This window comes from Callorhinus ursinus, unplaced genomic scaffold (genome assembly GCF_003265705.2).
Source record: "Callorhinus ursinus isolate GAN/ISIS: 27379988/994484 unplaced genomic scaffold, GSC_fseal_2.0 scaffold16, whole genome shotgun sequence".
NCBI lineage: Eukaryota > Metazoa > Chordata > Mammalia > Carnivora > Otariidae > Callorhinus > Callorhinus ursinus.
Genome location: NW_027397078.1, coordinates 4,968,929 through 4,995,939, shown reverse-complemented (window position 1 = coordinate 4,995,939; position 27,011 = coordinate 4,968,929). Strand labels below are relative to the sequence as shown.

Sequence of the window (27,011 nt, the reverse complement as noted above, 5' to 3'; positions counted from 1 at the left end):
TTAGGGAAGTTTTCAACTATTATTTCTTCAAATAAGTTTTCTGCCCTCTTTTCTCTCTCTTTGTGTGGGATTCCTGTAATACAAATGTTACTGTGTTTGATGGAGTAACTGAGTTCCCTAAGTCTATTCTCGTTTTGTGTATTCTTCTTTCTCTCTTTTGTTCAGCTTCATTGCTTTCCTTTACTTTGTCTTCTCGGACATTAGTTCACTCCTTTGCTTCTTCCAGCCTGCTGTTCAATTGCATGAAGCCTGTTTCTAATCTCACTTATTGTACTCTTCATCTCTGATTCTTTTGTAACTTTTTTATTTCTGTGGTAAGGGTCTCACTGATATCTTCCATTCTTTTCTCAAGTTCAGTGAGTATCCTTATGATCATTGATTTAAGTTCTCCATTACTTCTGTTACTTATATCTGTTCTGCCTAGATCTCTGGCCATGTCCTTATCTTGTTCTTTCATTTGGGATAAATTCCTCTGTCTTCTCATTTTGTCTAAGTCCTGCCGCCTTCTCTGTATTAGAAAAGCCAGTTGTGTCTCTTGCTCCTGAAAGTAATGGCTTTATGAAGAAGAGGTCATGTAGTGTCCAGAGCCTGGCGCTTCAGGGAGTGTCTCTGGCTGTTTGCACTCTGCTGTTGTGTTCTGGCTGCTCTATCCTTCAGGCAAGTCATCTGCGGAGGTTCTCTTTGCCTGTCCTGGGCAGTTTTGGTCCCTGGCCTGAATTTGGCAAGTTTTAACTAGTTGTGCTCTGGTCTGCTTCTGAAATGAGACCTCTCATCACCTCCACTGAAACTGAGGCCCTACAGAACTTTCTGGTCGGGACATGTAGTGTGGGCAGGGGTTTGTGCTGGTCTTCTGGGGGAGGGGCCCATGCCCCTGGGACTGAGGTAAGCATGACTGAGAAGGGGCAGTTCCACCAGAGTGTGTGGGGGGGTGGGGCTTAGTGTAAGTAATTTAGGCAGCCAGTGTCTGAGTTGAACTGGTTCCTGATAGTGGCTTTGTTCTTATGCTGAGTGGTGGGGAAGTGAAATGGTGCCAGCCAGCTACTTTGTTTCCAGAGAGGTCTCTTCTTGAATGCTGCCTCTCCTGTGCATGCTCTGAGAAGAGCTGATTTCCCCATTGTTTGCCCCAGGCACTCTTCAGATCATTGTTTCCATGCTGTGTGTCTCTGGGTTGTTTGTCTGACTTTTCTCTAAGAGCACCCTATACCTCTGGACTCTCCCAGAGCCCAGCCCAGTCCACTGATACTTTAAACTTCGGGTTTAAGCCCCTCTGGTTGCAAGATCTCATGAAATTCAGCTCCTCTCGTTTTCCAAGCCAGTGGCAATGGGAAATATTTTCCTTGGGCATTCCCGTGTGCCCCTTTTACTCTCTTGCCCTTCTTTCTGACCACAGCTCTCCCACTCTGCAGCAGCCAATATCGGTTTCTCACCTGAACCACATCTTCACACTTTCTCCTTCTTCAGTGTTACCTCATCTGTACAGATGTACCTTTAGTTGTGGTGTTTGTTCTGCCAGTCTTCAGGTTGATATATGGGGCACTTAGGATGATTTGATAGTTATGTATTTTCCTCCTACTTTCCGGCCATCTTTGAGGGAAGTCCTCTATCAGTTATTTAATTTACCTCTCCCATTTTATTAGCTGAGACTCTAGAACCACTTTTTTCTAATAATAGTAGTAGTAGTAGTAGTAGTAGTAATTGTTGGCCTTTTCCTTGAATTTAATGAAATAACTTGAACAATTTGTCATCTAAATTTTTAATTAGCCTTTAAAGATGAAAGATACAGAATTTTCCCTTTAATTTTGTTATTAAAGCATTACTTATTTTTTAATAGATAACCCAAAATGAAAGTGCTTGAAAGAATACACAGTGAAGTATCCTCCTTATTCCTTTTCTGTAACAACCTGTTCCTCTCCCCAACCTATTCCTCTCCTCCCCATTTCATATCTTTCCAGAGAAATCCATGTATGTATAAGCAAATCCATTTATAAATGTGTTTGCATGTATACTCATTTTTCTTTATTTTATTGAAACATTAGCTAATTATGTGTGTTATCACTTGACCTTGCTTAAATTGTTTCTTTAAGTTATTATGATATTTTGGAAATCATTCCATATCAGTACATGTAGAGCTGTATTATATCCCTTTGCATAGGTGTAGTGTAACTAATATAACTATTTTTTCCTTGAGGGATAGTTAAAATAATATTGTCATGAATAACACTGTTTATAAGAATTGTTAGTTTCATTTTTAACCTTCTCTTCTAACTATCCAGCATTAGTTTATTTCCAAAACATTGTAGATTGGTTTCACTTTATGTGTATTATAGAAATCCAAAAATTCTGAAGAAAGAGAAATTCCAGTTGGTATTTAAAGATGCAGTAAGTATGCCATGAATATGTAGGGTTTATTTCATGAATTCAGGGATGATTCAATGCAAGGAAATCTGTTACCAAAACAAAAATCAGTGTAAGGAAAACTAACAGTATTGTGAGGAAGGAAGAAAGATTTTTTTTTTTAAAGAAATTAATTTTGTGAGAAGTAAGCAAAACAGTAGACGTAATTAATAGGTCAAAACCTTAGTTCTCTGAAAAAATTAACAAAATAGATAATCTACTAGGTAACTTGATCAAAGGAATAAAAGAGAAAGCACATACACAAAATAAGGTAACCATGAAAACAGAAGAAATTAGAACTGTAATACAAGACTACTAAGCAGACCTCTATGTAAATGAATTTGAAAATTTAATGAAACGGACTTCTTCCCAGGGAAATACAGATTAGCAAAACTGACCTCATTAGAAAATTATAAAAAGTCAATTTCTGTAAAAGAAATAGGGAAAATTAAGTAATGCCCAATAGAAAGCACCATGGCCAGATGGTTTTAGAGGGGAATTCTACCAAGCCTTTAAAGACCTGATAATTCTAATACTTTATAGATTGTTCCAGAGCATTGGAAATGAAAAACCTTTCCCTGCCTTCCTTTCCCCTTTCCTTTTCCTTTCCCCTTTCCTTTTCTTTTTTTTAATAAAAGGCGTATTTTAAAAATATAATGGAAACAAAATCCCTGATTCTAAAAATTTAACTACAGATCATAGTGCTTTCATATCTTCTTTTTTTAAATTGTAAAATATATCTGACATAAATTTTACTATTTTAGCCATTTTTAAGTGTACCATGTCATTACGTACATTCACATTGCGCAACTGTCACTACCATTCCTCTCCAGAACTTTTTCGTTATCCCAGACTGAATCTCTGTACCCATTCAATAATAAGTTCTCATTCCTCCCTCCACCCAGCCCCTGGCAATCACTATTCTACTTTCTGTCTCTATGAGTTTAACTACTTCATGTAAGTGGAATCATATAGTATTTCTTTTTGTGCCTGGTATATTTCATTTAGCATAATGTCTTTAAGGTTTGTATGTGTTATAGAATGTATGAAAGCTTTAACTCTTCTTTAAGGCTTAATAATATTTCATTGTTGTATATACACAATACATTTTGTTTATCCATTCATCTATTGGTGGACACTTGTGTGGCTTCCACCTTTTGGCTATTGATAATGCAGCTGTGACCATGAGTATGCAAATACCTGTTTGAATCCCTGCTTTTAATTCTTTTTGATATGTAACTAGAAGTGAAATTACTGGATCTTTATGATAATTCTATGTTTAATTTTTTGAGGAACCATAATACTGTTTTTACCCATTTCCCCATTTGGAGCAAATGTACCTGATAAAAATAGGATAAAAAGGAAGCAATATACGGACCAATATCAGTAATGAATATTTGTGTAAAAGTACTAAATAAAAATTTAGCAAACAAAATCGTTACCTCATTGAGCAAATAATATACCAAGTGGTATTCTTTCCAGGAATGCAAGATTGAGTATTAAATGGAAATCCATAAGTATCAGGCATCCTAATAGAACTAAAGATAAAATCAGATTGTTATCACCATAGGTGCTGAAGAGAAACCTTTGACAAATTCAGCGCCCATTCCTGATAAAAAACTCATCCAAGTTGGACATAGGAACTGAGGGTTACTTTTTTTATCATGGTAAGATTCATGTACTTTAGTCCCCAGATTTTATCATGGTAAGATTCATATACATTAGTATCTTACTTAGGGGATACACTAGAGACATTTTCACAAAAATTAGGAGCAAAGCAGAGATTCCCACTATCTCTATTACTCCTCATCATTGTACTATAGGTATTAGCCATTGCAGTCAGAGAAGAAAAATCAATTAGAAGCACAGATTACCATATAGAAATTAACCTTCAACAACAATAATCAAAGAGCATAATATTAAAAAGATACCCATTTGAGTATCAGTAATTACTTGGTAATAAATTTAAAAGAGATACTGTGACTCAGCAATGTAAAGATACTGATTTTCCCTAAGTTACTTTATAAATGGAGCACAAACATCAGTAAAAACTACTAACAAACTTTTTTTAAATTTTTTATTGTTATGTTAATCACCATACATTACATCATTAGTTTTTGATGTAGTGTTCCATGGTTCATTGTTTGTGCATAACACCCAGTGCTCCACACAGAATGTGCCCTCTTTAATACCCATCACCAGGCTAACCCATCCCCCCACCCCCTCCCCTCTAGAACCCTCAGTTTGTTTTTCAGAGTCCATCATCTCTCATGGTTTGTCTCCCCCTCCGACTTACTCCCCTTCATTCTTCCCCTCCTGCTATCTTCTTCTTCTTTTACTAACAAACTTTTTAAGGACTTAGATAAGTTGGTAACACGCTAGAATAACCAGGAAAACAATGGGGGGAAATTGTACAGATTTTACTAACTCTACTAAATAGAGACACAGTAATGCCTATATAATTCAAAGTGTTGTCTGGCATGTGAGTAGACGGACCAGTGGAATATCATAGAAAGAACAGGAATAGATCAAGTACATAGAGAAATAAAATGTTTGATAAAGGGTAATATCTTAAATTCCTGGGGTTAAGGTGGATTATTCATGCATGGTTTTAGGACAGCTGGGTAGCCATTTGGAAAAGGATAAAATTAGACCCATGTCTCAAGCTATTCAAAAGAATAAACTAGAAATGAATTAGCGTGAAATGTAAAAAATACTGTACAAGTACTAGAAGTGAACATGAACTCCTCTTCAACCTCGATTTAGGAAAAGCCTTTTTAACTGTGGTCATTTTTTTCATTGCCTCTGAATTTTGAGCTAGTCCATTTGAACAATATAAAAATAATTTCTGCGTGACAGAAAAAAATAACATAAATTCAAAGGACACCTATGAAACTAGGAGAGAATCTTTGCAGCATATGCCATGGACAAAGGGCTAATACTCCTAATATAACAAACTTGAAATTTGAGGAACAAAGGAATGAAAAGCCAATAGAAAAATGGGGAAAAAGACATGAATAGACATTTCACAGAAAATATGTAGCAGGGCCATTAAACATATGGAAAAGTGGTCAGATTCACTCAGAAATGCAAATTAAAGCAACACTGAAATAGAATTCTCACATATCAGATTGGCAAAAATAATAAGTGGCTATGGGGAAACAGGCACTCTCATGTATTGTGATAATACAAACTGGTACAACCCATCTGGATCAGAATTTGACAGTAATCTAACAAAGCTGTATATGCACTTACCCTTTGACTCATCAGCCCCACATCTAGAAATTTACCTTGAAAGTATACCTCCAAAACTATGAAAATATATAGGCACAAGGATATCGATTAGAGCATTGTTTGCAATTACAAAATATTGGAAACAACTTAAATGCCCATTCATAGGAGAATGGTCATATAAACTATGGGACATTCAGGTAGTGGAGTTGCATGTAGCAAAGTATGAGGAAGAACTATGTGGATCACTACGTGGATTGATTTCCAGAATGTACTGCTAAGAAAAAAATGCAGAGTGTAAAAGAGTATAATATACAACCCTTTGTGAAAGAAAGTACACATGTGCAGAAGCAATACTGAATGGATAAACCAGAAACAAATGAGGTTGGTTACCTACCGGCAGTTGTTGTGAATGGGGTAATAGGGATGAAAAGAAGTGGATTTTCTTGAGTGTATACTTTATATAGCTCTAACTCTTAGAACCTACCCCAAAATTAGTTGAATAATTGAGACCAACAAGGATGTGAGTTAGCCCAAAATAGAATGCAGACAGTAACAAATGAACTTACCTAATGAATAACATAAGTATAGTGGAGGGATGGATATGAAAAGAACTAACCTAAGTAACTTTAGAGAATAGTATTTTGATTATAGTCTAAAGCTGGAGACAAGAACTGTAAACAAATCCCGCACTACAATTACTTTCTCACAGTGGTATGGAGTAGGAATTCTGTAACTACTTTATGTGAATATTAGGAATAAGCAAATAAGTAAACGTATTGTGGATAATGAGAGCCAGGTTTTTCACTGTCAGAACTTACAAATAAGGAAAGTAAAGGCAAGACTGAACTCGTGTTGGATTGTAATCGGTGGTATCAATATGAATATATGGTTATTTAGGGTTATGGGTAGTTGGATAGAAATACAGGGGTGTGTGTGTGTGTGTGTGTACACATAAATATGTTTTCTAGCTCTGTTTGCTGGGAGGGCCTGGAGGCAATGACCCATCTCTGCAGTAGTGAATACATTAGCACCCAGATCTTTGTTTCTAAGTACTATCCTTAAATATAAAAGGAACCAGGGATTCTTGGGGAGAAGTGGGTGATTCCAGGGCTTAGGCAAGGAAATTACAAGATGAGCTCTAGAACATTTCGTGGTGCCACAAAGTAAGGAAGTACTCAAAAAATGATGAGGGCATGTGGAAAAAACACAGGAGTCAACTTTTGAGGGGATGGGGTTTCTAATCAGCAAATCTGACACAAGTTTAGAAACCAAATATAATAATGAAATATAAAATACAGAATAAAATGTTTTAGCTCATACCGAAATGAATAATTCTATATAAATTCTATAAATGAATATAAATGAATTCGTATATTTATATTTGAATTTATTTGTATTCATTTATAAATGAATTGTGATAATACAAATTGTGAATATAAATGGCAAATAAATGGAAGAAAGGGGACACTTTTTTCTTATGTAGTATTTCAGTTAGTGAATGAATTGAGGAATGATGAGTATGTCCCCACAAGGTGGTACTTAACTAATTTCCAAAGGACATTCTTCAAAGTAACTAGCCAGTACTTTTTATTTATAAGTGTCGAAGTACTGAAAATAAAAAAAGTGAGGATCTGTTCCAGATTGGAGGAGAATAAAGGGACGTGCTACCTGAACATAGTATGGGTTCTTGGATTATATTTTGGACCAGAAAAAGGACATTAGTTGGAGAGTTGGTGAAATTGGAAGAAATTATGTAGATTAATTAATAGTATTTTATCATTGTTAATTCTGTCAGTTTTTTCATGTATTTTGAAGCTCTTTTATTGTTATGTTACTGTTATGTCCTGATGTTCTTTATCATTGTGAAGATTTTTATTTTTATCTCTGGTAATAATCTTTGCCTTGAAGCCTACTTAATCTGATCTGAATCTGATCACTTCAGCTTTCTAATGCTTAGTTGTTTGCATGGTATCTTTTTCATCCTTTTATTTCAACCTTCTTGTGTGTTTATATGTAAAGTGCATCTCTTAGGGTATATTTTTGGCTCTTTTCCTAAATCTTTTCTGGACATGCCTTTTTTGTTTGGAATGTCTAGTCCATTATATTTAATTTGGCTGTCATTCTTGTATCCTTTGTATTTTGTTGTTTTTCTCTGGCTGTTTTCAAAGTTCTCTTTCCATTTGGTTTTTAAGAGTTTGTGAAGTGCCCAGGGATTGTTTTTTTTTTCTTTTGTGGTTTTCTTAGTCTTTTGGATGTGGGATTTGTTATCTTTCATCAGTTCTGGAAAGCTCTCAGCCGTTCTATCTTTACTGCCCCATTCTCTCTCCCTTCTTCTTGGACTCCAGTTACATGTATGGTAGACTGTTACTGTCTCATTTATCTTTGGATGGCTTTTATTTTTAAGTTTCCAGTCTGCTATTCAATCTATCCAGTGATTTATTTTTTAAATTTCAGATATTTTTCAGTTTTAGAATTTTTGGGTTTCTTTCCATGCTCTAATTTCTTACCCATTCACTCATTATGGTTCTCTTTTTCTTACTATTTTTGAATTGTTAAAATGGCTGCCTTAAAATTATTTACAAATTTCATCATCTAATTTCATGGTTTATTTTCATTAATTCCCTTTTCTTTTGAATGTGAGTAAAATCTTCCTCATTCTTTATAAGTCTGGTAATTTTATCCTGGCTGTCATGAATAATACATTGTGGAGTGACTTTGTTATATTTTTCTGAAGATTGATCTTTTTTGTTTTACATAAACCAGTTAATTCTGCTCAAGGCACACTCTAAATGTGGACACCCCTGTAGCTGACAGTGGCTGAAATCTCTCTCTGGTTCTTTTAGGCTCCTGGACATCTGCCGTGTACATGCATAGTTCAGCAGTCAACAAGAGATTTAGGCAGAGTTTAATTGCAGAATTTGGTGCTCTCTTTCTTTCACTCTCTCCTCCCTGGGATTTCTCCCCTCACTTCTAGCCCTTGTGATAGCTTCAAAATGTGTCCTCTGATTCTTCAGGCTAGTGAGATTGCTCATTTCTTTTGCATTCTAGCCAACCAGGCACCAGTTAAGGCCTGCTCTGCTCTCAGGTGAAAATCCTAGTAAAAGGGGTAACTCATCCAGTGCCATTGCCTTTTCTTAGGGGTGGTTTTAGCCTGATTTGGTTTCTCCCTAGGCTTTCTGATAGTTTTTTTTTTTTTTTTTTAAGATTTTATTTATTTATTTGACAGAGAGAGATAGCAAGAGAGGGAACACAAGCAGGGGGAGTGGGAGAGGGAGAAGCAGGCTTCCTGCTGAGCAGGGAGCCCGATGCGGTACTCAATCCCAGGACCCTGGGATCATGACCTGAGCCGAAGGTAGACACTTAACGACTGAGCCACCCAGGCACCCTAGGCTTTCTGATAGTTGACTTATATTTTATCTGTAACTGAAAGTTCCTGTGGAACAGCTACTCCAACATTATCAGAAGCAACGCTTTTTACTAAACACCTTTAAACTCATGTTGCTTTTCATACGCCATATGTAATTGCTGCTTACTGTTCTAGTATAAGCATCCATCATATTTTATGTTTTCACTCCCTAGTGACATAGACCTAGGTTGACCCCAGTTCCTGATACTGTAAACAGTACCATTTTAGAACATTACCCGTGGAAAGGTTTCTTTGGCATCTGTGTTCCCAAGAGTGAGCTTTGCTGGATTGTAGTGCGTTTGCATACCTGATTTCATGAATGATTCCCCTTCCAGCAGGGCATGAGTGATTTTCTTTACTCACATCCCCAAAAGACTTGGATTACTCAACTTTCTTGTTTTGCCAATCTGATGGGTAGGTGGTGGTATCTCATTTAAACTTGTATTTTCTGATTTCTAGAGATAAACACTTGCTCACATGTTTTTCACCTTTTATGTGTTGGTTTTTGTGTCCATTGCCTATTTTTCTGCTTTGTGTTTCAAATCAGATCTTTACTTTTCCTTATGATTTGTATTGTTTTTGGCCATGTCAAAGAAATTCATTCCCATCTCAAGGGAATATTCTCCTTTTTTTTTTTTTAGATTTTATTTATTTATTTGCTAGAGAGAGCATAGGCGAGAGAGAGTGAGTGAGAGCACAAGCAGGGGGAACTGCAGGCAGAGGGAGAAGCAGGCTCCCTGCTAAGCAAGGAGCCCGATGCGGGACTCAATCCCAGGACCCTGGGATCATGACCTGAGCTGAAGGCAGCCGCTTAACCAACTGAGCCACCCAGGCATCCTCTCCTACATTTTTTCTCTCATATGCTTCCCTGCCTGTGTATGATAAGAAGTAGAAATCCAAGTTTATGTTTCTCAGTGTGATGCAACCAGTTTTTCAAGTATGTTGTCTTTTTATTATTATTATTATTACTTGTGTTTGGAAGTATGTTTTAGCATATCATTTGAAGGAATTGAGTTGGATAATTTGGTCCTTACCTTGTATTAATTGTCTAAACTTTTTGGGATCAGATTAATAGTTAGGGGGAACTAATTTAACTGATGAGTAAAAGTTTATGTAGTAACTTCTGTTAATCTTAATGGCCAGTTCTTTCAGATCTTTACTGTGTTCACATACTGTATTCAAGTAGCACCTTATTTGTTTCTCTAGCTCTTAGCTTATCTCATTTGATCCTTAGAACAACTCCAGATAGAAAGATTGGGTATTAGCTCTGTTTTATGGATGTTGAATCGTAGTTTTAGTCATTTGCCTGAGGATCCTATAGCTAGTTTTGTATATGTACCTATGGTTTTTTTTTTTAATTTTTATTTATTTTTATAAGATTTTATTTGAGAGAGAGAGGGTGAGTGAGAGGGAGAGAGAGCACAAGCCAGCTGGGGTGGGGGGGGAGGCAGAGGGAGAGGGAGAAGCAGACTCCTTGCTGAGCAAGGAGCCCAGGGTGGGACTCGATCCCAGAACTCTGGGATCATGACCTGAGCCAAAGGCAGACAACCAACTGAGCCACCCAGGCGCTCCCCTACCAATTTTTTTTTTTTTTTGAGAAGAATTTGTTTGCTCAGGCAGCTATGGACTATTGCTGATAATGAATAAAAGCCACTTCAATCCATTGTTCTGCTGAGTATGTTTTAAAGGTAATATTTAGGAGGTTTTCTTTTGATGACTTACCCTTTTCCCCCCTTCCCCTTTTTCTTGGAGGAGCTGCCTGAAGCTTTATAACTGTAGCAATAATGGGTTTCTGTCACTTGGGGGAGGGGACTTTGGGTAAATGGTTTCATTTAGAGATTTGCCTATGGAACCTTAAGTGTTGTGAACGCTGTTACTCTGTAAGTACAGGAGGTTTGGTATCTTTAAAGTCATACATATTATAAATTTTTTCCATAGGATATATACCAGTACCTTTAAACTTAGATTTTAACTAATTTTGCACTTAGATTTTTAAAAACATTTTTGGTGTATACTCCGTTGTTTATATTAAGTTGCTTGGGAACTGGGTGTTTCTAGGTACAGAGATTATGCACTTGGAGGTAGAATATTTCTCTAGCTTCATCAGTGTTACATAATAAAGATGAAATTATTTGTTATTAAATAAGTTGAGATGATTTTAACAATTGAGATTTGGCAAATTCTTAAAAGGGCATATTTTAATACTTTATTGTATTGAATGTTTACTGGTATTAGTTACTCTGAAACATGGACCTATTATCCACAACGGTCTAGTGTTAAAGGAACATTCCGTAAGGAATTAGCACTTTCTTCTTTCAGTTGGCTGTAAGAAATACGCTGAAGTATCAGGATTATATAGTAAATCTTTTTTCTTTTTTAGTATTATGTAGTAAATCTTAATATATGAGCTAATTCTTCAAAGATACCAATTTTATTTTTCTTTAAATCTCTTTTTTTCTGCTTTTTAGAGGAAGTATCATTCTGCAAAGGAAGCTTATGAACAACTTTTGCAGACGGAAAACCTTTCTGCACAAGTAAAGGCAACTGTCTTACAACAGTTAGGTATGTAATAGTGTACATTTAGTGTATTATAAGTATTTCTCTTTATGATTTTTACATGTCAGGGATGGCACATATGTGGCTCATGTATTCTGTTCTTTTTCCTTCTTCTACCCAGACTTGATAGAATTAATCTGAATCGAGAATATTTCCACCTTTTGCCAAGCATTGTCCATCTCATTTCAGTTCTTCAGTGTAGCTAGTCCTTTTAAATTCTCAGAATTATTCTCTAGTACTTAACCTATGGGTGAAGGGGGTTGAATACTTCCTTTGTGCCAGATACGCTTAGCACTGAATGAAGTTAAATGATTTGTCTAAAGTCACTTGGTGGTTGGTGAGCTTGCTTTCATAGCTCTGTCAATAATATTAACTAAAACATTTCATCTAAAAGTTGTGGAACATCTAACAGTAGAGTGTTTTTGTACCCATGCAATATTCTAGTCTAATGTTAAAAGATGAAGAAACATAGCCATTTGGATGTAATATGTCACTGTGACCAAGAAGATAGTGATTGAGTTCCTTACATTTTGTTTTGTTGTGTAGTTATTGAGTCATGTTTCTTGTATGTATGTGTTATTTGGGTTTTTCCCCCCAGCTTTTGTTTATTTGTTTTTGATCTGGGCAAATAATTTATTCTTTAATTTTTAACCAACGTGTAGTAATATGAGTATTTTCATAATGTGACTTTTTATATAATTTTAAAATCATTTAAGCCTAGATTTTATCACTGATCTTCATGATATTGATACCTATCATATGATTAATTATACAAAATGAGCACATTGCTTAATATAAAACTTTTGTTTTTAGCTTTGTTTTTAATTTAATCTCTGGTTAGAATTTTACTTGAGTTATCCATACTTTTAAAAAATTGTGGAAGTATTTGAATATTTTTTTAATAAGTTTACAGATCATGTTTGAGTTTTGTGAATTTGTATCTTTAAATTAAAACAAGTTTATCCCTCTCTGTCACTCCTCTGCTCACATGCGCACAGTCTCTCTCTCAAATAAATAAATGAAATCTTAAAAAAAATTTAAAACAGGCTTACTAGTACAGTAAAGAAAGGTTTTGTGTTCTTAAGTAAAAAGAACAAAGTGGTGCCTTTAGCATAAGGCAGCTTACTCATTCAGCTAATTTATGCATTTTAGCTGCAGTGAAGAGTATGTCAAGTAGCAAAAATGCATACACCTTTTAAATTTAGGAAATAGATTGAAATAATTTTGGATTATGTCTGAATCACCTGTCGTCTTTGGCATTGGCTTACCATATTTCAGAGTGTGTAAGTATAATAAACCTTTCATGCTTTTGAACAGAAAAATACTTCTCCTAATTAAGTCTGACTTATGCCTGCACATCAGTCCTTCCTACTTGCTTGTCATGGCTGCTTAAGCAGCTCCTTTTAGAGCTTGTTTTTCTAGGTTCCATTCTTACTAGTAATAGGGGCTAATGGAGGAACAGATGAATAAATGTAAATGTGTGATTGATGTGTATTTCCATAAAATATAGTAACTCAATCTCCTTGAAATATCTTTTGGAGCACAGCAAGTATAATAAATATCAGAAAATAAGGGTCCTTATTTGTTTTATATAATATGGACTATATACAAAGAACAGAGCTGATTTTATGCACTTGAATCGATCCACAGCTGAAATACTATTTCCCCAGCAAATTAAACCAAATTATTCCTGTGTGTCTTAAAGGTTTTAGAATACATTATTCCATGATCCAATCTTTTGATTGCTTACATAGCCCTTTCCTTTCCGTTCCGTTCCGTTCCATTCCTCTTCCCTATCCTATCCTGTCCTATCCTGTCCTATAAAAATTGTGCATATTTAAGGTGTACAACTGTTTTGATATACCTATACATAGTGAAATGAATAGTATTGTCAAGCTAAGCAACAGATCCATCTCCTCACATAGTTACCATTTGTTTGTGTGTGGTCGGAGCACCCAAAACCTACTCTCAGTAAATTTCCAGTATATATTACAATATTATTAAGTATAGTCATTCTGTTGTGCATTACTCTCTAGACTTACTCATCCTACATAACTGCAACTTTGTACCCTTAGACCAGTATCTCCCCATTTCCCCTACCTCCCCATTCCTGGTAATCACCATTCTAATATCTGCTTCTATGTATTCAGCTTTTTGAGATTCTACATACAATTGAGATTATGCAGTATTGTGCACTAAATTTAGTTATTAAACGTTTGTGGTACGCATTTTATACCATTTTTATTTATGCCATTTGAATATTTTTTAAATAATTGTCGAATGCTTTATAGTTTTTATTTTAGATAAGTTGTGAACATATGTGGACAATGCCAGTGAGGTAGGGTTATATGTGTGTGTTGTACTCTGAGCTATCATTGATTTAAATAGTCTTAATATTTATTCCTTGGAAATAAACATTGGGTTAATAGACTGTCTTGGAGAGTCCTAAAATGTACATAAAGTTTTACATAGAGCACTGAGTAAAATTGAACATCTTTATATGCTTTGTTTCATAACTTGGAATTTTTTCAAATACCAAAATTAGAAAAGAGGAACTATAGTTTGTAATCTACTAAGTGTTAAATCAGTGCTTAATATCGTTTCACTTTCTCTGGAATAAAGTTCTTTATAGGTTTGACTGTACCTTCCTGTGAGAAACAGACTTCCTTATAATCTGAATTGGCAGTTCTAAATTTGGGGAATGTATATGCCAAACTAAATGAATAAGTTGACTGAAAAAAGAATATTTTTACTTAAGTGTTTTCTGCTTGGTATTCTTAAAAACTGAAGAACAATTAAGTCATTTAGTAAATACTTTTTAATCATTTACTATAGGTTGGATGCATCACACTGTGGACCTTCTGGGAGATAAAGCCACCAAGGAAAGCTATGCTATTCAGTATCTCCAGAAGTCCTTGGAAGCAGATCCTAATTCTGGCCAGTCCTGGTATTTCCTTGGAAGGTGAGACTGTACTTAAGTTTTGCTTTTGTTTATTCCACCTAAGAGATTTGAATTATGAGCTAAAACGTTTGTTTACATTTATAAGCTGATCAGTGAATTTTCCTTTTTAAATATATTATCACACAGATTTCTGGGAGTTAAAGAAAACTTCTGAATGTGGTAGTTTCCTCACAGCATAGTCTGCTCTACTGGGACATTTCTCATTTTGCTTGTTGGATTTTCATTTGACGTGAATTATTGCTGGTTTTTAAAAGTCTTTTCACATAGTAGTTCTTCATTCTAGTGTTTAAATGCCCTTCTCATTTCCAGTATTTTCTTTATATGTCTATTTAACAGAACAGAATTAATTTCTTATTCTGCCTAGTGACCACCAGTAGCCAATGGGACCTTGCTGTTTGTGATTTGGAATAATGATACATACATTAGAATGGACATAAATTTGATTAATAGTAGGTCTCAAATCAATTCTACTTGACATCTCACAGTGAGAAAGTGGATACATTATTAGTGGACTTGTTGGAAAGGAGAAAGTGACATATAATGAAAATAGTTTTCTGCAAGTCTATAAACTTTTCTCTGTACTTTAAATGCCAAAATTGTGCTTACTGATTATCTGAAATATATCTTTTGTATATGTACCTGATAGATTATATTTTGGGGCCATTATTAGATTGTATTTTGTTTCCTAACTGGTTTTATCTCTTGTGGTATGGTGGAAAGATCAGTGTACTAGGAGTTGAGAGACTTGGATTCAAGTCTTGGTTAGGCTACTATATGTGGAATCATGGATGGCGCAGTTAAACTTTTTGATGCTTCAATTTTCTTTTAACCTATTAAATAAGAGGATTATGTTAGATCGTTGGTTTTCATAGGGGACTATTTTGTCCCATAGGGGACATTTTATAATGTGTGGAAATACTTGGTTATCACAACTATGGGGAATGCTACAGGCATCTAGTGGGACAGCTCTCTAGGACAAAAAATTACCTGACCCAAAATGTCAGTAGTGCTGAGGTTGAGAAACCTTGCTTATAGATTATCTGTTAGGTACCTTCTTACCCTGAAGGTTTCAATTTTATGATTTCTTTTGAAATTATCCTGTTTTGTTTTAATTTTAAGCTCTTTGAGTTTTCCATAAATCACATTAAGTTTTAGTATTTTGTATGATTTCATTTTTCCTTTAAATTTAGCAAAGTGTTTCTATGAGATGGAGTAATACTAAGATTTTTTTTAAATTTTTTTGATTAGTCATTAATAATGTACAATAAGAGTTGGTTGGGAAAGTACCTATTTTTAGCAGAAATTTTCTAATACCTTCCAAGGCTTTATAAAATAATCTGATTTGGGTTGCTCACTAGTAAAGCTTAAGAGTCCAGACTTTGTCTTTCTCTTTCACTGAAGATATTTGGGAGCAGAAACTGGATCTTTTACCATCTTTGTATATTCTCGCCTAGCAAAGTGGCTATTCAATAAATGGAATAAATGAACTGACTGAACACTGTTTGTGTTTAAAGCTAGCCCCATTGCTAGTGTTAGTGTTGCACAGTGGGAGGCTTCGTACAGGGACTGGAAAGGAGGTCCAGCACTGGAAAGTAGGGGCTGCCTAGTCATCGCCTCTAGTGTTAACATTATATATGAAAATTTAAAAAATTAAAATAAATATTTTAAATATTATAAATATTAAATATTTATAATATTAATTAAATATTTTAAATATTAAAATAAATTTAAAAATTTATTTTAATATAGGTTAAAAGGCATGTGTACCAGACATTATTTTCTTTTTGACCTAAAATAAAGATTAGTAGTTTAATACAATACAGTAGTGTTGATGTCTTTTTAGTATACTTAAAAAAAAATTCTAGGCATTTAAACATCTAAAATTACTATTTTAGTAATGCTGTAATTTTCAGCTCAGTGAGTATTCCACAGGAGGGTTTTTTTTTTTTTTTTAATTTTAGCCTAACTTTACATTTTAAGCCACTGAGATGCTTTTATTTGAATCTTTTCAGATAAAATTTTCCAAATATACAACATGCTTTACGATTTCTCAAATAAAGGATACTTACCTCAGTTTAATTTGTTTTGGAATTCAACATTATCATGTTAGATGTTCATTTTTTTATCCGTAATAACGTAATTCGACGATTGTTTTAGACTTTTTTCATTGATGTTTACTTTTTTTTGACCTCCTTTCACTGCCTTCTGATGTGTTGCTTCTAATCCTTTTTGTTGTGAGAAAATTTTTATAAATAATATATATTTTAAAAGTTATTAAAGCTCTGAATGGAGACCTCAAGTGTCAGTAAGCAACTTTGGGATTTGATGACCCTAATATTTCTAAGGCTTTTTATTACTTACCTTTGCATTCAGGTCTGTGTTGAAGATGTCATTTGGCATGTGTGTATCATAATACAGGGGTGGTGTGGTAATCCTCTTATACTGGTACTGATCACTGACATTGTTAGCACAGAACTATAGAATGTTAGAGCTGGGAGGGACCAGGGAGGTCACCTGCTTCACTCTGTAAACCCTGTCATTTTACAGATACAGAAAGTGAGTTCAGAGGAGGAAAATGTTTTGTCTGAGGTCATAGTCACACAGGTAACTAAATCAGAACAGGAACTAGAGCCTAGGTTCACTTATTGCTTTTTCAGAGACACAAGACTGTCTCAGGGGAACTTAGTTTTATTAGAGGAAAAGTGGTTGGTGGTTGGACTGGGACGTCTGCATTTGGGCACATTGGTTTCCTACTTTGACTTTGTAGGAATGGAATGTGAAAACATTGGTTGGGGAATTACTGCTTATTCCCTCAGTGGTTAGGTAAATTTGTCTATAAATCTGAGATTTGGCTTTGATTTAACAACAACAAACAGGATGTGTTTTCTACTATTTGTGAAGCATTCCCTTCCTTTGTGGTATCTGTCCCTGTTTGGCATTGTCCTGAATTCTCCCTTCATAAAAGTTTGCAGGCGCGCTCTGCCACGGCCCTCTCTGTCTCAGTCACTGACATTTCTTATTGCCCAATCCATAAGATTAGTGATTCCTTAGGCTTATTTTCACCTCTCCCTTGTAGTCGTCCTATGTTCTTAAACCCTCTCTTCTATGTGGATGAATTCCAAATCTAGATCTCTATATTTCAAGTTATTAAATTTCAGGACCACATCTCTTATTCTTGACCTAACATTATCCATTTTAGTGTTCTCACCTCACATCAAAGTAAGCATATTTCAAACCTCATATTCTTTTCCAAACCATCTCCTCCTTTTAGTTTTGCCAATGAGGTCACTTTTTATTTATTTATTTTTTTAAACACTATTTGCTCAGGCTTAAATCTAAGTTATCCCCCCCCCCACCATGGATATCTAATAAGTTGGTCACAAAGTCTTTATCTGTCCTTTTGGTTTACTATTTCTCCCTTCTTTTCCTTTCTTGCCATTTTCATTACTTTTACCCCAGTTTTGGCCTGTTCCAAGCCAGTGAGTATAGCTGCCTTCTTTTTTACTGTCCAGAATTTATTTTCCTTTCAGTTTATCCCTACACATTGTTAGCAGATTAATATTCCTATAAAGTGCTTTCGTGGTGCCATTTCTCTTGTTAGAAGACCAAAAACTTCAGGTTATCCTTGGGCTGGATTTATAATTCTCTATTCTTTGTATCCGTGCTGTCTTCTATACATTAGGTTTTGCTCATACTGTTCAAACAACATTTTGAAATGCCTTCTCTCATCTCCATCTGAATCAGTGGTTCCCAGACTTTTGGATTACATGAATCAGTAAAATTTCAATTGGGCACATAAAAACATTTAGGATTTTTTGCTGTTGGGGCACCTGGGTGGCTCAGTCGTTAAGCGTCTGCCTTCTGCTTAGGTCTTGGTCCCAGGGTCCTGGGATCGAGCCCCGCATTGGGCTCCCTGCTCCGCGGGAAGCCTGCTTCTCCCTCTCCCACTCCTTCTGCTTGTGTTCCTTCTCTTGCTGTCTCTCTCTCTCTGTCAAATAAATAAATAAAAATCTTTAAAAAAAGAATTTTTTTTTGCGGTTTACTCAGCCAGTTGTATTTCAAAATAAGTCGGTTGCAATGTAAGTATTAGTTTAATGGAAAGTTTATGTAAGTATATGTTATCTTTCCATTTTATTTTCATGGCCAAATTGCCATATATTGGCTGATAATTGATAACACTGATCTAAACTATATGCATCTATACATACTCAAATTCCTTCGTGTTACCCTTCCCTTTCTTGCTTTTCCTAAATCCTGTAGTGTGTATTGTGGTGTCTTCTACCCTAAATTCTCAGAACAGTTCTTGTCTCTGTCAGCCATATGATAACGGCATCATGACATTTGCAATGTGTCTTCAGTCCTCAACTAAACTGTAAGCTCCTTGAAGGCAGGGACTGGGTTCTGTTTTTTCTTTTTTCCTTAGTGCCAAGCACTTAGAAGATAATTTCTATAGTTTCAGCTGCTGCTCTGTGTTTCCATCTGGTACGTCTGCATTAAGAAAATGACAGGTCCTTGAAACTTTAATCATACCTTGCTACCCTTACATGTCGTGAAATATTGCACTCACCTTATTTTTACTGTTTTTGGTAGTTAGCTTGATTTTACCTGCATCTTAATGTTTGTATTTTTTACGAATTACAGAATGATTGAGCTCATGGTTATTATTTAGGAAAGGAGAACTGAAATCGATTCAGCAAGTCTTACCAGCATAGGGTGGTTTTCTTGGTTTTTAACTCTGTGTTCTTACTGAATGTAAGCTATATAAATAGATCAAGCTATTTAAGTGGAATGGCACGTGTGCGTGTGTGTGCACGTGTGCACTTTTCACTCTATATGATATTGAAGTAATATGGACTAATTATTTTAATATTGTTCATTAATGCAGCATGCTTTAGCACTTATCAGATAAACTACAATATAGTTCACTGAATGGTTAATTATAATGTACATTATAATTTTATATATATATATATATATATATATATATACACATACATTCACAGAAATATGTAAGCTTATTAGGATTTTTTATTTGCCTTGAGGTTTTTCAGAAAATTAATCAGTATTAATGGAATTTTCTGGATTTTTTTTTTCCCTCCCCTCTCAGGTGCTATTCAAGTATTGGGAAAGTTCAGGATGCCTTTATATCTTACAGGCAGTCTATTGATAAATCAGAAGCAAGTGCAGATACATGGTGTTCAATAGGGTAAGACGTTATATAAAAATAATGGTCTTATACTTGATATACAACTGTTGCATAACGTGTAATGTACTTAGTAGTTAATATCACTTGAGAAGCTAAGTAGTTTTCTTAGTTGACCTATTTTTTTTCTGACTTTCTCTTTCTAGCGTGCTATATCAGCAGCAAAATCAGCCTATGGATGCTTTACAGGCTTACATTTGTGCTGTACAATTGGACCATGGTCATGCTGCAGCCTGGATGGACCTAGGCACACTCTACGAATCCTGCAACCAGCCTCAGGATGCCATTAAATGCTACTTAAATGCAACCAGAAGCAAAAGTTGTAGTAATACCTCTGCACTTGCAGCACGAATTAAGTATTTACAGGTAAAACTTTTAAATAGCAGTTTTTTAAAGGCACATGTTTCCCCATGACACTCAGGCAGGAGGCGGGTGGCTGGAAAGTTTGTCTAGTTGTGTTTTGATGTCTATAATTTGTTTCCATATTTTGTAAACATACCATAGCTTGTAATATTATTTTACTTTTCATTTTAAGTAAGATATGTAGTATTTAAAAGATGCTCTTTTGCACATTTACTGTTGATGCATATTAATTTACATAATTTTTTTCTATGTGCTGTCTACATTTTTAAGTTGTCATAGCATTTTAGAGAAAAGAACACAAACACTGTCTTTCACTCTTGCTTGGAGTTTCATGAGAAGACAGCTATGAGAACTCTGATAACAGAGCTCAGCTTTGTTTTAATTCTCACAAAGGTTTATATTCTGGTTACCCTCTTTATACTTTTAGTATCTTTCTGAAACCCCAAATTAAGAATCTATTTTCTTTTAAAAACAATTAGTTATAGCATTTAGGAAGATTTAGTGGACTTGCTCTTACTCAAGTAGGCTTGTGTTAAATTTGCTTTTTACATAATTTTTCCTAGGCTCAGTTGTGTAACCTTCCACAAGGTAGTCTACAGAATAAAACTAAATTACTTCCTAGTATTGAGGAGGCGTGGAGCCTACCAATCCCCGCAGAGCTTACCTCCAGGCAGGGTGCCATGAACACAGCACAGCAGGTGAGAAGTTGGGTTATGTTCTGCAGGTGCCCAGCTTTAAGGGTTCTTTTCAATCTGTAGTGGTCAAGCGTATTTTACTAAGTACAGGAGGCTTTTACTAATGAAAAGCCTTTTGCTGTAATTGCAAAGGGAATCTAGATCAAAATAAAACTCCCTCTGATATGGGAAGAAATTTTGGGGTGCCAATTTAGAACCTTTGTGCATTTTCATGATTTTGAAGGAGATTTCTTAATGCTGCAGTGGTTTGTTTAATTTTTAAAGCAGTTTTTCAAAGGAAGGTACACATTCCTCCATTGATGATTCATTTGATTTTGATTTTCAATAATTGCAATCAGCGATGTCCACATAGCTTTGAAAATATGCAGTTTGTAAAGTTTTATAATTTGAAGGAATGAACTAAGAATATATAGAACCCTATTTTTGTCTTCCTTCTGTGATTCTTAGGCATGTAAACCTCATCATCCAAATACTGAACCTGTAGTAGGCCTCAGTCAAACACCAATTTCACAGCAATCCTTGCCACTACACATGATTCCTTCTAGCCAAGTAGATGACCTGTCCAGTCCTGCCAAGAGGAAAAGAACATCTAGTCCAACAAAGGTATATGTTTTAGAGAAATAGAAAAATCCCAGTCAAAAAGGAAACTCCCAACTGCCCTGAACTTGTGCAGTTTTGACTGTCTCCTGTCCTTTATATTAAATCTGTGGACATCAAAGAGTGAAAGGTTTGAGTTTTTCTATCCCAAATTCTTAGCATCATATTAAATATAGAAAGTAGGGATAAATTTGCATTCATCAAATCATTTTATTCATCTCCCTGCCGTTAAGATCTCAACACACTTTTCATCATCACTTTCTCCTGACATTGAGATAAATTTATTGTTGGATCTAGTGGACAGTGTGGTATTTAGGTTAGCCATTTGGGCCATAGTTTAGGGGTGGGCCTTTTTGGGTGGCTTATTAAAGAATCAATATTTTTGTTTTAAATTTATGATTTCCCAAATTTATTATGCATGTAAAATTATTTTTAAAAGAATTTAATGTCATAACATTTTTTAAATGTAATATTCCAATTCATAGTCATTTGGCCTTCATTAGTCATTATTGTTAACTCCATGGATTTAACCAAATATTCTTTAATTTTTTTTTTTTTTTATCAATTTTCCTCAGAATACTTCTGATAATTGGAGTAGTGGCCATGCAGTGTCACATCCTCCAGTACAGCAACAAGCTCATTCGTGGTGTTTGACACCACAGAAATTACAGGTATGTAAGATACGCTTTTGACAGATTGTTTTTCCTCTTGAAAAAGAGTACAAGCGGTAAACTTTAAATTTTTAAGTATTCTTAACGTTGAGTGGCAGTAAATCCAGTTAATATGCACATAAGCAAAATGAACCCACTTTTATCAGAGTAATGGGATAATTTATTCTTGATTTTTTTCACTTATTTTTAGTTTTATTTTTAAACAGGCAATATATTCACATGCTTCAAACTGCATCAGTATGGTTATAGGCTATATAAAGTAAATTCTCCTTCCAGTTCCTGCTCCTACCCACTTAGTTCTCCTTCTAACAGCCAGTCCGTGGTACTAGTTCACCTACCTTTCCTGAGATGGCATGCATGTACAAGCAAATATGCATCCTCCTTCGCTCTCATGTTATTTTTCTCCTTTTTTACACAAATGGTAGAATGCTATATATATTGTTAATAATGTATTTTTACAGACTTTTCCATGTCAGTACGTAAAGAGCTGCTTTGTTCTTTTATGGCTACGGCATATTTATTTATGTAGATGTCACACGTTTATTTAAGCAGAGCACTAGGTTTGGATAGTCAGGCTGTCTTTAGACTTTTTCTATTCCAAACAGTCCTGCTTTGAGTGTACTTGACATGATGCATTTTTAAGCTTAAAGAACTTTCATTCTGTGTGAATACCAAAAAATACTGTATTGGCAAGTAAAATTTTATGCCCATTTGTCTCAGATATCACATTATAGTAAACCTCTTTAGATGAGTGTTTATTTCTTACTCTCTGAAACTTTTTAAAGGGCTTCATCTTGGGGTTGATTGCTGTTGATCAGGAATCCGTATCTTTGACTAGATAGCGTTTCTGAGTTGGTGTAGTCATTTCAGGACAAGGTTGCTTAGGATAGTGAGCTTGAGCTGGTTTCTTAGATATGCCTTTGACTGTATTCTCCTTTCTTCTTCTTCTAGCACTTGGAACAGCTCCGTGCAAATAGAAATAACTTAAATCCAGCACAGAAACTGATGCTGGAACAGCTGGAAAGTCAGTTTGTCTTAATGCAGCAACACCAAGTGTGTATAGCATTTTTTTCCCCTAAAATTTGTTAGCATTTTGAGTATTTTTCTTGACTAAAACATCCTTTTAGAGCATGTTCATGCCCACTTCTTTCTGCCAGTATTTGGTGGAATTTAGTAATCTTGCTTCTTAAAATACTAATAATGGACAGAGATTTTTAGATAAAAATAGCTGTAAATTTAATTTTGAGCACAAGAGTTGGTATTTTGTTACTTATTTACATGCCATTTTGCCTGTGTTCTAAGGGTTTATTTATATTATTTAATACTTAACAAGCTATCCTAAACTGAGGTGAGGTTCTTTTCTTCAGGACTTGTTTAGTTTGGAAGATCTGGCATATAAATAAAATAGAATGAAAATTTGAGATCCCTTGTTTTCAGCTTGGGGAAAAGACCTATAAATTCCAGTTTTCATAATTTTCAGCTGCTTTCTTTTGTCATTACTGAAGGGATATTTCTCAAAACACTTTTCTGCTTTTCTGAGGGAGCTAATCTAAATACGAATAAACACAGTTTCTTGTTTTTAAAAAGTGTGTATTTTTCAACCTAGAGAAATTAAATGTTAGAGAAAATCAGAGATTACCTGGTCGCACACCTTCATATTCTGGTTCTCTCCCTTTTGGGCCACACAAGCAGCATTTATTTTTCATTTGCTTTTTGACAGATGAGACAAACGGGAGTTGCACAGGTACGAGCTACTGGAATTCCTAATGGGCCAACAGCTGACTCATCACTGCCTACAAACTCAGTCTCTGGCCAGCAGCCCCAGCTTGCTCTGACCAGAGTGCCTAGCGTCTCTCAGCCTGGAGTCCGCCCTGCCTGCCCTGGGCAGCCTTTGGCCAACGGACCCTTTTCTACAGGCCATGTTCCCTGTAGCACATCAAGAACGCTGGGGAGTACAGACACTATTTTGATAGGCAATAATCACATAACAGGAAGTGGAAGTAATGGAAACGTGCCTTACCTGCAGCGAAACGCACTCACTCTACCTCATAACCGCACAAACCTGACCAGCAGCGCAGAGGAGCCGTGGAAAAACCAACTATCTAACTCCACTCAGGTAATAGAAGGACTAGCTGCATTTGTTGGCTCCTCATATAATAGTTGTCTTTATTTGGTTTTACGCATTTTGAGAGGAAAAAGAAGTTTGAGGAATGTTTTTATAAGCATTTTATAGTACTATAATTTTTTTTAAAAGATTTTATTTATTTATTTGAGAGAGAGAGAGACAATGAGATAGAGAGAAAGCATATGAGATGGGGGGAGGGTCAGAGGGAGAAGCAGACTCCCTGCCGAGCAGGGAGCCCGATGTGGGACTCGATCCAGGGACTCCAGGATCATGACCTGAGCCGAAGGCAGTCGCTTAACCAACTGAGCCACCCAGGCGCCCATATAGTACTATAATGTTATTAACTACATTTTGACTCCCTACACACACACACACACACACACACACACACACACACACACACACACTCGAGTATATTTTCTTTTCCATTACAAAATTCTCCCCACACATGCACGCATGGGCACACCCACACAATCTTGGAACTTTCCAAGGAAGAAAACAGATCATACAGTCCCCCAAAACTTTGTTAATTTACAATGGCATAAACATTTATGTAATGGTACTTAGTTCATTTCTACATATATTGCCTACTTAAGATCAGGTGCTTATGCTAAGTTTTAGGTATTCACTGTGGTGGGCGAAAAAGACCATTAAAGAAGCAGTTACCATAAATTACTATGAAACATGACTTTGGTGAAAAGTGCTGCCAGAGTACCTAGGAGGGCACATAAACTAAGATGTTAAGAGTCTCCAGAAATTGGAGAATTTGGGAGGGGAGAGAGCTGCTGGTAAAATGTGCCTAGAGTATAGATTATGAAGAGGGAAGGGTGAAATATCAGGCTGAGGAAGGTAGAAAAAGTTGCCTAATTTGTCTTTAAGGCAAAGTGGAGCCACTGAAGTTTTCAAAACAATAATGGATTTCATGGACATTATTTCTGCCAAAGATACGTGCCATATTTTACTCAGTTCACTGTTAGATACAATTTCTAAGTTTTTACTTCTAAATATTTATGCACATAGTTTTTCCTGTGTTTTGGATTGTTTCTGTGGAACGGATGTTTCAAAGTGGAACTGAAAGGTCAAAGAGTAAGCATCTAAAAAAAAGTTGCCAACAGACATTGCCAAATGATTTGTGCTTTTAGTAGTCTACTATAAGAAATATTTGACTTACTGCTGGTTAGCCTTTTATTATTGGTCAAACCAAGATAAGTTCTTTTTCTAAGACAGAATTCTAAGTTTATTCTTAAAGTACTGCTGTTGGTGGGACCATCTCTTCTAGAATGATTAGTAGTTTTATTTATCCTTAAATTTTGAGCACCTACTGTGTCCATGTCTTAATTGAGGCTCTGGGGATAAATCCGCAAACACACGAAAATGTCTTAATTCATGCAGGTAAAAAATAAATAAACAAGTAAGCATTATATATAGAACATTAGGTAACGATATGATTAGTTCTCTGGAAAAGTGTATTAGGGGAGCTGGGGAGTACTAGAGATCAGTGGTAGAGGATTCACAGTTATAAATAGGAAGGTCAGGGAAGGCTTCACTGGAAGGTGACATTTCAATAAAAACCTGAAAGAGTTACGAAAGTGAGCCTTAAAGATGAGCCTTAAAGGTATTTGTGATAAGAGTGTTCAAGCCCAGGGAGCAGCAAGGAGCAGTAGGCCCTAAGGTAGGAGTGTGTTTTGCATTTTTTGAGGCAAATCAAGGTGACAAGCATGGCTGAGCAGGCCCAGCTAAGGGTGAGAAGAAGGGAGGTAAATGTGGTCCAGCTGGAAACGGGCTGTCTGAATCATGTTCAGCCTTGTAGGCCATTATAAGGGTATTGGACTTTATTGTGCATTACATGGGAAACTGTAGGGGGTTTTTGAATGGAGGAGTAACATGATCTGAACTTAGTTTTTAACTAGATCCTCTCTGGTACTCTGGGTAGACTAAAGGAGGCAAAGGTAGAAATGATGTGACCGATTTGGAGGTTATTGCTGCAAGCCAGGTTAAGAGATGGTGGTGGCTAGACCCAGAATGGCCGCAGTAGAAATGATCAGCTTTTAGGTTCATTTGGAAGGTAGAACTGATGGGATTAGCTGATAGAGTGGGGTGTGAAAGAGAGGAGTCCAAGCTAGCCTGACCCACTTCAAGGGATGGATGAGTCTGGGTGAGCTCACCATGCCAGGGCGGGGGCGTGGGGGAGCAGTAGATGGAGGAAAGAACTCAAGACTGCAAGCCTTGAGGCATTCCAGTGTAATAGGTCAGGAAATTGAAGAACTAGCAAAAGAAGGCTAGAAGAGGAGTGACCTGTGAGGTAGTAGGAGATCCAGGAGAATGTGAGTGATGTCCTGGAAGCCAAGTGAAGAAAATCTTTCAAGGAGGAAAGCATGATCAAAGTATAAATCATATAGTGCTCATTGGCCTAGTAAGGTAAGGATTGGGAATTGACCATCTGAGGTATTTGGTGACATTCCTGGGGCCAGGAAAAACTAAGGGGGACAAGCCAAATCTACCCCATGACCACGACCTGCTTTTGTTACTGTTTCTGTTTTTACAGCCCACAAATGAAGAATGGATTTTCATTTTTAAAGCATTCTTAAAAAAAAAAAAAAAATGTGTAACAGAGACCTATATGGCCCACAAAGCCTAAAATATTTTCTGTGTGACACTTTACAGAAAACATTTGGATGAGAACAATTTCAGTGGATTGGTGGGGGCAAAGCCTAACTGTAGTTGGCTTCAACATAAAATGGAAAAAGAAAGTGAAAGCAATAAATGGTAGACAGTTCCAACACAGATACTTTAGTCATGTGGGCT

General features: G+C 35.8%; 1 protein-coding gene across 11 annotated transcripts in view; it reads left to right on the top strand.

Moving 5' to 3' along the window:
• The window catches only part of KDM6A (lysine demethylase 6A), a 209,424-nt gene that overhangs the window by 133,508 nt on the left and 48,905 nt on the right, over positions 1 to 27,011 (top strand). For 4 of the 11 annotated variants that reach the window (XM_025857363.2, XM_025857360.2, XM_073901900.1 and 1 more), the window contains 9 exons: positions 11,503 to 11,596; positions 14,426 to 14,552; positions 19,660 to 19,758; positions 19,902 to 20,121; positions 20,682 to 20,816; positions 21,261 to 21,416; positions 21,986 to 22,081; positions 23,033 to 23,134; positions 23,802 to 24,197. In XM_025857363.2, the coding sequence (XP_025713148.1) occupies positions 11,503 to 11,596; positions 14,426 to 14,552; positions 19,660 to 19,758; positions 19,902 to 20,121; positions 20,682 to 20,816; positions 21,261 to 21,416; positions 21,986 to 22,081; positions 23,033 to 23,134; positions 23,802 to 24,197 (1,425 nt within the window). The remainder of the gene's footprint in view (positions 1 to 11,502; positions 11,597 to 14,425; positions 14,553 to 19,659; positions 19,759 to 19,901; positions 20,122 to 20,681; positions 20,817 to 21,260; positions 21,417 to 21,985; positions 22,082 to 23,032; positions 23,135 to 23,801; positions 24,198 to 27,011) is intronic. The other 7 variants (XM_025857365.2, XM_025857366.2, XM_025857364.2 and 4 more) reach the window with 7 other exon arrangements.